Source organism: Sinocyclocheilus grahami, unplaced genomic scaffold (assembly GCF_001515645.1).
Source record: "Sinocyclocheilus grahami isolate Dianchi unplaced genomic scaffold, SAMN03320097.WGS_v1.1 scaffold1317.1, whole genome shotgun sequence".
In the NCBI taxonomy this organism is placed as follows: domain Eukaryota; kingdom Metazoa; phylum Chordata; class Actinopteri; order Cypriniformes; family Cyprinidae; genus Sinocyclocheilus; species Sinocyclocheilus grahami.
In genome coordinates this window covers 207,471-217,334 of record NW_015506496.1, presented here as the reverse complement: position 1 = coordinate 217,334, position 9,864 = coordinate 207,471, and the positions used below count along the sequence as shown (strand labels likewise).

The window sequence follows — 9,864 nt, the reverse complement described above, 5'->3', positions numbered from 1 at the left end:
CACAGTAGAAATTTACTTTTCTGTTATTTCCCTTAACCAGGAAATTAACATTCTTAGAATTGACAGACAGTTGACCCTGAGAGGTCAAGTAAATTTCTACAGCGGATCTAAATATTTATAATTAATTATAACTAGTTATGAGTAATTATTCATATTTCCCAATGAGCTGATTCGCTACACTGTGTAGGGATCATATCAATCGGAACACAGTTCATAGATGTAGCTCTCTTCTAACGAGCTGGTTATCTGAATCAGGTGTGTTACTTTTTCAATTATAAAATAATAGACTGAATCTTAGACATCATATAAGTGATTTATTTGAGCACTAGAAAATACAATAATAATAATTTTTGAGTAATAAAAAGAAAAAAAGAATTAGCTTTGTATGTCAAGTACATACTCTGATTACCAGTCATACAGCATCCACACTGATTGCTGGTCATACAGTCAGAAATCACATGCTGATGACCGGTCATACAGATGGTAATCATACAGATGGCCGGCCGTACAGTCAATAGTCACACTCTTATGGCTGTTCATATAGACATCATTCACACTGATAGCTGGTCATACAGTCAGTAATCACACGGTGATGTGCGGTCATACAGTTGGTAATCATGCAGATACAGCCACATTCCCCACAAAAAACACACACACACATATATGAAAAATGTTGAATAGGGGAAAAAATTGTTATTTGTGCAAAAAGTTACGCCCCCAAAAGATGACAGGTGCATCACAGCGTGCATCACAAGCCGTCACAAGAGAGCACCAGAATTCAAATAAACAAGATTCCATGTATATTTGACTTTTTTTAGTGGATGGTCTCATTCTGTTTGTGACACTGTGTGCTACAGAATCATGTCACCAAGACGCAGTTTTTTGAGCGTAAGTTATTCTATAATGGATACAAACAATAACTCTCCCCCAAAAAATGAGATGTAAACAAAGGAATAACCATCCATATAACATTATTTTTTCGTTGGACTAAAGGTGCTCTATGGGATGTTGTTCAGTGGATCCTTGCCTTTCTAACTAAACCAGGATTTACAGCAGTGGATGCGTTTATGACTCATTATTACGATGAATCTGGTACGTACTGCATTTTTATTAAACATGTTTTGATGTGCACTGCTTACACAAATGTAGCAAATACATTCCTTATAAGCTTTCCATTGAAAAACAGCGATCTATCGTCGATGCTAGAGGCTTAGGGGGGTATGAGGACTGGAATTGGGAACCACTGTTTTAGACCACACAAGAAAAAAAAACACTGTTGGTTACAGGCATCACTTTGAGTTAGTAAAGTAGACTCCAGTGACATGTCCACAGAGACAGATCTACAGGGCGTTTCGAGAGTCAAACATGTTAAAAACACCAGAATCTGTCGATGCTTATACCCCAAAAGAGGCAGTTAGGGACATGACTGTGCCTCATGGGCAGTACGCCAAAGTATAGCACTTAAGTGTCCCAAGTTAAAGTCCTAGCTCGTGAACCTTTCCCAATCAACCCCACCACCTCTCTCTCTCTCTCTCTCTCTCTCTCTCTGCTACTTTACTTCCTGTAAAGAATCTACACTTTCTTATAAAAAAATGGCAAAAATAAGCTAGTTTTTATTTTAGTTTTATTTTAATAGCATTTACATGTATAACTTAATAAATAATGAACATAATTAAATGTGTTGTTAATTGTTTTGAGGGCATTTTTGTTTACTGTTGTACAATAAATACATTTCTAACTGTTAAATCTGGGACCTGAAGCAATACAGTATCAAGGCATCCTACTGGTAGAATGTGATAGAGTGGAAATATAAAACAAAGTGTGAAAGTGTAAGCAATAAAGGTGTATGGGTGTCATCTAGAGGACATTTTGAGAAAGACATTGAAAAGATGTGGTCTCAATAAGTCAATCCTTTAGAGAATCTCTGTGAGAAAGTACAACAACGTCTTTATAAGCTCTTTTATTTCTGTTGAGGAAGAATTCATTTTACCTTAGTTCATGAGTTCATTTTATGTCACCCTATAGCAAATATTATGCTATTATTAGACAACATTATATGACATCAGTGTGTAGTGCTGATAAGCAAGCAGACACCAACCAAGTGAACATAAAGTACATGGACCAAACACAGAAAAGTGCATGTGTGTCAAACGCACTCACCTTAAATATCCTCAACCACAACTAGCTGAGATTTAACAGATTGGTTGGTTTGAATTTTCATTACCAAATCAAGTTGCAACTTTCAAGCAGAACTGTCCAATTTATGTGCTACTACCATCACCAGATGGATTCACAGAAATAAGTGTTCACACTTTTCTGGGAAATCAACCTAAGATCATTTACATACTATATGTGACTATACATATTAAGATAGTAAGTCAAATATTATAACATTAAAGAAAACACATTTGACCTGAAACCTACCTACAAATAATTTAAAACAAATTACGTTAATTCAAGAAAAGGATAATTGAGGGAATAAAATATAGACACCCTTATTTCCAGGCATGGGCACTTGGCACCGCCTGCTCTCTAAAAGTAACACCCCCACGAACTTCATCATAAATTAGAGAGAAGAACAAGTGAGTGGGTCAGAACATAAGAGAGATGTGGACCGCTCTAATCATCTGCCTGTATCTTTCCTTTAAGTTTAATTCTGCAGCTTCAATCCTCCGATCAGGTACCTGTCAGCTTCAGGGGCGCTTCAGGTTGAATGGAATGTACCAGGCTGGAGATGTCATACTAGGTGGCCTGTTTGAGGTTCACTTCCTCACAGTGTTTCCAGAGCTAAGCTTCAGAACAGAGCCGAAGCCACCGTACTGTGAGCAGTGAGTCTGGAGTGGATAAGTATAGCTATACAAGGATATACCCAAGCTATACAGTGTTTGTTTATGTGAATTTGCTCAAATGGTGTTTCACTTATTTTTTGTATTACCTTTTTAGAACTGTTAAATATCAACATTTATCCTACTTTTTCGTAGATTTGATATGGCAAGTTTCCAGCAGGCACAAACTATGGTTTTTGCTATAGATGAGATCAATAAGAATCCACACCTGCTGCCTAACATCACTCTTGGTTACCAACTTTATGACAACTGTGTGATGCTAGGAATGGCATTCCGGGCTGCCTTATCCCTGGTTAGTGGAACAGAGGTGTCCTTCTCTAACCTCAACTGCACTGGCCCTCCTCCGGTGATTGGGATTGTTGGGGATTCAAATTCCACTCCTTCTATTGCGATTTCCAGTGTTCTGGGGTTATTTCGTGTACCTATAGTAAGATGAAATTAAATTACTAATAGATTGTATTTACATTTTATGTACTTTTCTGTACTGTTTCTGTATACTCATTTTCATTAGGTGCAATCTTTTTATTGCTTAAAATTATGTTTTTATGTAAATAATAGTCCTGCAGCTCTGTCTCTCCTCTTGCTTTTGCCTTATTAGGTTAGCTACTTTGCCACCTGTTCCTGTTTGAGTAACAGAAAAAAATACCCCTCTTTCTTCAGAACAATCCCCAGTGATGCTTTCCAAGTGAGGGCAATGATCAAGATTTTAAAACATTTTGGATGGACCTGGGTTGGTCTTGTCTACAGTGATGATGACTATGGCAACCACGCTGCTCAATCCTTCCTCCAAGATGTGCAGGTGTTTGGAGGGTGTATTGCTTTTTCTGAAATCTTGCCTCTAGATAACAACCGCAAATATATTCAGCATACAGTGGGAGTGATACAAGCCTCTACAGCGAGAGTAGTTGTGGTGTTCTCCACGTCAACATATCTGTTGCCTTTGATGGATGAAGTGGTATTGCAGAATGTAACAGACAGACAATGGATTGCAAGTGAAGCCTGGGCTACTTCACCTGTATTTCACACTCAGCGTCTTTTGCCCTTCCTAGGGGGCACATTGGGCATTGCCATTAGGCGTGGAGAGATCCAAGGACTTCACGAATTTCTTCTACATCTCCGTCCTAATAATGATCAAAGAAACAATATGGTGAGAATCTTCTGGGAGAACATGTTTAAGTGCAGATTTAACCTTGGAGGAAGAGAAGAAAAAATGTGTTCAGGGCAAGAGGATCTGAGCAACACAGATACAGCATACACTGATGTTTCAGAGCTGAGGGCCTCATATAATGTGTATAAAACAGTTTATTCCCTGGCACATGCGCTTCATGACCTGATGCAGTGTGAGGAGGGGAGAGGACCATTCAGTGGGAACAGCTGTGCAGATATAACCAACTTACAGCCCTGGCAAGTAAGGAACAAATATATAGTGCAGATTTAAATCACATAAAAGAAAGAATTATACACAAAATTAAAATAAGTAGCACAACATATAACACCTATCCTATCTACAAACTGTACAGCTGGTTCACTACCTACAGAACGTGAACTTCACCACAGGCTTTGGGGATCTTGTGTCATTTGATGAGAATGGAGATGCTCTGGCAATCTATGATGTGATGAACTGGCAGCCAAGCTCTGATGGGTCCATCGTTGTCCGCACAGTTGGTGTGGTAGATGAAGGGGCGGCAACAGGAAAGGTGCTCACACTGGATGAGGAAGCATTATACTGGAACTTTGCGACAAAAAAAGTAATTAACATTACATGTTAATCATCTTTTTTGCAGATACATAGTATAAATACTAGTCAAAGCTATGATAAGAAAAATGAGAATAAATTAATGGGAAGACCAAGCTTGTTATCATGTAAAACAGATGACAGATACATGACAGATGATGTATCTTTCAGCCCCCACAGTCTGTGTGCAGTGAGAGCTGCTCCCCAGGAACCAGACGTGCTAGGAGGAAGGGCCTTCCTGTCTGCTGTTTTGACTGCTTGCCATGTGCAGATGGAGAAATTTCTAATACAACCGGTGATGACATTATTAACAGTAAAATAATAATAATAATAATAATTTCCTATTCTAACATTCAAATATCATTAGAATTTTTTCCTCTCTCATGAGCTCTCTCTTCATTTTTTTACTCCTTAAATTTATGTCTCTCTTACAGATGCTAATGAGTGTACAATATGTCCAGATGATTTCTGGTCCAATCCAGATAAAGACAGGTGTGTTCCTAAAGAAGAAGAGTTTTTATCATATGAGGATCCTCTGGGAATCTCCCTGACCACTGCTTCCCTGCTTGGCACCTGCTTCTGTGCTCTTGTGATGATCATATTTGCTCTTCACCGTAACACTCCCATAGTACGTGCCAACAATTCAGAGCTCAGCTTCCTGTTGCTGTTATCGCTCAAACTGTGTTTTTTGTGTGTGCTGTTGTTCATTGGCCGGCCACAATTGTGGACGTGTCAGTTAAGACATGCTGTGTTTGGCATAAGCTTTGTCTTGTGCATCTCCAGCATCCTGGTCAAGACTATGGTGGTAATAGCCGTATTCAAGTCATCTCGGCCAGAGGGTAGAGGTGCGATGAAATGGTTTGGGACAGCACAGCAAAGAAGCACAGTTATGGTGCTAACAGCCCTCCAGGTGGCAATATGCATTGTCTGGCTATCAAATGCTTCTCCAACACCACATAAAAATAGCCAGTATGTCAGCTCCAAAATAGTATATGAATGTGCCATTAGCTCAGTGGCTGGGTTTGCAGTGCTTCTGGGCTACATTGGCTTCCTAGCAGCAGTAAGTTTCCTGTTAGCTTTCCTGGCAAGGAACCTTCCAGATCATTTTAACGAAGCGAAGTTCATCACCTTTAGCATGCTGATCTTCTGTGCTGTGTGGATAGCATTTGTTCCAGCATATGTGAGCTCACCAGGGAAATATGCAGTGGCCGTGGAGATATTTGCCATCCTAGCTTCTAGTTTTGGATTACTGGTTGCTATATTTGCCCCAAAGTGCTACATCATCCTTTTACATCCAGAGAAAAACACAAAAAAAAACATAATGGGAAGAGAAACAAAAAAGAAGTAGTTCTACATCACTGTGATATAAAATTGCGAATTCTAATTTGACTGTCTCTTATCCTTTTGAGTTTCATTTTCATAAACAAATAAGCAAAACCTTTTGCAATGTCTACTGTTTTGTAGTAGATCTATAATTATTAACATATAAGTTATCAATTTGTCAAAATAAAGGTTCTGTGTCAAAAGTGTAGCTGTAACGCTGGTGAACTCAGAGATGAGTGAGAGTAGTTACCATGTATAGTGAGATTGTTAACACAATAAAAATACAACAGACTAGGAAAATAACAGAAAACATGACTGAGGACATCAATGATACAACCATTCATGGACAAGACTTGACAAAGAACACATGAAACCCTGGGGTTTAAATATACAAAAGGTAATTGGCAAAGAAACCACACCTGGGAACAATCAGAGAACTGATCAGCAAGAAAACTATAAATTGACTACGAAATGGGGCACCAGATAGGAAGACATGTAATGTGCCACAGCAGTGATGTATGAAGCACTGCTTATACAGAAGACACTTTTAAACCAAGCAGCTGTCTCAAGCACTCAGTCTTTAAGCAATAAAGTATTAAAGCAATAAAGGTAAATGGAATGCAAAACATAAACCCACAAGGGGTAATCAATGTACAGGGAAAAGGCAAAAATCGGATTGCTTGAAATATTTTGGCAGAGCTAAATCTAGAAATAAAATGCATTTTCTGAGGAATGTGGGGTGATCAAAGGTATGGAAGGAAGAGCTGAAAACTTGCCACTTCCATTAGCACTTAACTGTTGAAAAAAAAATTAATAATAATCTTTCTCTATGCTTTCACTATTCCTTAATCCCTCTGTTTCAGTTTGTACTATTCTAATGTCTGAAATGTTGTCTCGTGTTTATTGCCACTTTATGATAAATATCTTGTTGTATTTCTTATTTGTAAGTCGCTTTTGATAAAACAAAAGCTAAATTAATAATAAAAAAAAAAAAGTAATGAAGTTGTGGAGAGCGGGGCACAACATAACACTTTTTGACTTTCTCAGTTTGTGTAAATCCACTTGGGGTTCAGAGTATAATATTTTATCCACAGTAATTTCACACTTGTCTAGTACAAATATGTCACGTTGTTTCATAATTACAGTGTATACGTTTTTCTTTATTTACCCTCAGAAAATGGAAGTGAAATGTGACAACATGGCCCATGGGTGGGGTACATTGTAACATCTGAGGGGCACGTTGTAACATGACCATATGTATGCATGTATTTTATATAGGTGCAAAACAGGAAATAATTATATAAAAATCTGAATATGTAAATGTAAATTGTTAATATATAGAAGTAAATCGGAATATATAGTTATGACTCTGAATATATAAATGTAAATTGTAAATATATAGAAGTAAATATGAATATGTAGTTATAAGTCTGAATATATAGAAGCAAATCTGAATATATAGTTATAAGTCTGAATATATAAAAGCAAATCTGAATATGTAGTTATAAGTCTGAAAATATAGAAGTAAATCTGAATATATAGTTATTGTCACGTTTATGTTCTGTGTTTCTGTTCTCCCTGCCTTGACCTAGATTTCCTGTGTTGCTTGATTAGTTAATTAGTTTCCACCTGTGTTCGTTAATCATCCTATTAGTTCATCGTTTTATTTAGTATTTATAGCCCTGCCTTTCCTCAGTTTCTTTGTTCTGTCTCCGTCATGTAAAGAGGTTGTTTTCCCCTACGTTTTGATGAAGATTAATTAAAGACTCTGTTCGTTTGACAATCGGCCTCCTTTGTACTCCTTCGAGCTACTTTCTCCTGGCAACCTGTGACCGTTATAAGTCTGAATATATAAATGTAAATTGTGAATATGTACAATTCACATTTACAATTAACAAAAAAAATTGTAAAGTGGGGGAAGTCGTGGCCTAATGGCTAGAGAGTCAGACTCGTAACCCAAAGGTTGAGAGTTCAAGTCTCAGGTCCGGCAGGAATTGTTGGTGGGGGGAGTGAATGTACAGCGCCCTCTTCCACTTTCAATACCACGACTGAGGTGCCCTTGAGCAAGTCTATCTCATGCTGCTGCAATTGTCTCTAATTCACTCCAATCACTATTTGTAAACATATGATGTTGTTGGCAATTTCCCTAGCCCTCTCTGTAGCCATGTTGTGTAGAAAAGATGGGTATTAGCATTGTCACTGACTGTGAGAACCTTTTTGCACCACTGCATTTTTAAAGTATATGGAAAATACTCCTTTTGGTTTAGATTAGTGAGATGCACTTACAATAATTAATACATTAAAATATTTAATTTGATAACTATATACAGTATGTGCAGGTATAATAAAATTCTATTGATATGCCTTATAATAAAGATATAGTTATATTGAGATGTAGACTAAATTTATACAGTATATTCAGGATTTATGCATATTTTCAGATTTCATTATCTGCATTTATATCAATGATTTACATTTATATATTCTGACTTATAACTATATATTCAGATTCACTTCTATATGTAACCCTTTCCTTAACCCTAGGGGTTAATTTAATTATTTCGCTAATATGAATCCTGGATTCCCGGCAGTTGGATGGTGAATTAGGCCAGTAGTTTCTTTTTTTATTTTTTATTTACAAACAATCAATTGTAAAATGAATTTTCCTCCTGTACCAATTTTACTCAATCTATTTACTAAAGATCATTTAAACAATTCTTATTTGCAATTCCCAAGAATTCAGTAACTTTGTAAATGAATTAACTTGCCAGACTCAATGAAATACCAAAGTGCAAATGTTAAAGAAAAAAAGAATAACAAAGATTTATTTGTACATTAATGTAATAACTCCCTTTTTAAAAGAAAAACAGTAAATAAAGAAACCAGTAACAACCCTTTTTCTTTTAAAGAAAGCGGATAAACAATTATCCCTTACGATATGCAAGTTGCTTCTTTTCTTTTAAATAAAAAATATAAACCTCTTTTGTAGTCTCAGAACGGTTCTTGTTCTTTCACATGTATTACACTCTCTTAGCCTTGGCTTTGTTCTTTTTTTAGAATACTATAACTCAATCAAGATATGTATAACGTCAATTTAGAACCCTATTCTAGTAAAACACCCCGTTTCCTCCAGAACAACAAAATACAATAGGCTAATGAAAAACTATATCTAAATATATCTTTCAAGATCAGTTAAACAGTTGAGAAAACTTGCAGTGCACATCATACACTGTCTTTCAGTACTGTATGCACATTAGTTACATAACTTACGATCAGTTCAACTATATGTTAAGTCAGTCAAACAGTTAAAATGTACGCTCGATCGTTATCGTTGGGGCCCAGTTCGTTGGTGCACATTAATCAGATGATGAATTCAAAGTAATCCCGCATGAAACTGATTTCACTTACGTTCATCCGATGGCAATGAAACAATATTACGTTCCTCATGGCACGAACACTCAGTGTCCCCTCACGAGCTGTCTTGAACATGAGATGAATCCAGTCGATCCACTTCCAATGATGAAACACACGATCAGTCCGGTTTCACACACAATTCCGAAGTCCACCACAAAATGTCTGATAGCTTCATAAACACCGTTTTTGTTCATAAAGGCAATTGTCTCTATTGCCGCTAAGCCATCATCACACACGGTTTAACTAAGTGATGACTCACAGGATCACGGAAAACAAAACAAAAGAATAAGATGCACTTTAAATAAGAACAGAAAATAAAACAAGTGTCGTCACTCTACACTTTGGGCCTTATATTACAACGAATACAGTAGTCTCCAAAAGGATGACGCACTTTTTTCATAGAGACAGCAGATCTTGCTGGCAGCACTCTCTCGCCATGTGCGATACCTCTCTTTCCTCATTACGTGACTCACGTTATGACACAACGTCAAACTCAACAGTCACTGGCTTACAATAGTACACCTGTATTGAACACACTTTCTCATT

The 9,864-nt window shown here is 37.0% G+C and overlaps 1 protein-coding gene across 1 annotated transcript; it reads left to right on the top strand.

Moving 5' to 3' along the window:
- The first annotated feature begins 2,607 nt into the window (after positions 1-2,607).
- Positions 2,608-5,929, top strand: LOC107569155 (extracellular calcium-sensing receptor-like). Its single transcript, XM_016255169.1, has 6 exons — positions 2,608-2,828; positions 2,982-3,273; positions 3,445-4,254; positions 4,367-4,594; positions 4,753-4,876; positions 5,016-5,929. Exons 1-6 carry the CDS (start codon positions 2,608-2,610, stop codon positions 5,927-5,929), a joined length of 2,589 nt encoding a protein of 862 aa, XP_016110655.1.
- Positions 5,930-9,864: the final 3,935 nt, after the last annotated feature.

Coding starts and splice junctions, on each gene's coding strand:
- LOC107569155 (XM_016255169.1), top strand. CDS start 2,608: ATGTGGACCGCTCTAATCATCTGCCTGTATCTTTCCTTTAAGTTTAAT. Junction 2,829..2,981: donor AAGCCACCGTACTGTGAGCA/GTGAGTCTGGAG, acceptor ACTTTTTCGTAG/ATTTGATATGGCAAGTTTCC. Junction 4,595..4,752: donor GGAACTTTGCGACAAAAAAA/GTAATTAACATT, acceptor TGTATCTTTCAG/CCCCCACAGTCTGTGTGCAG.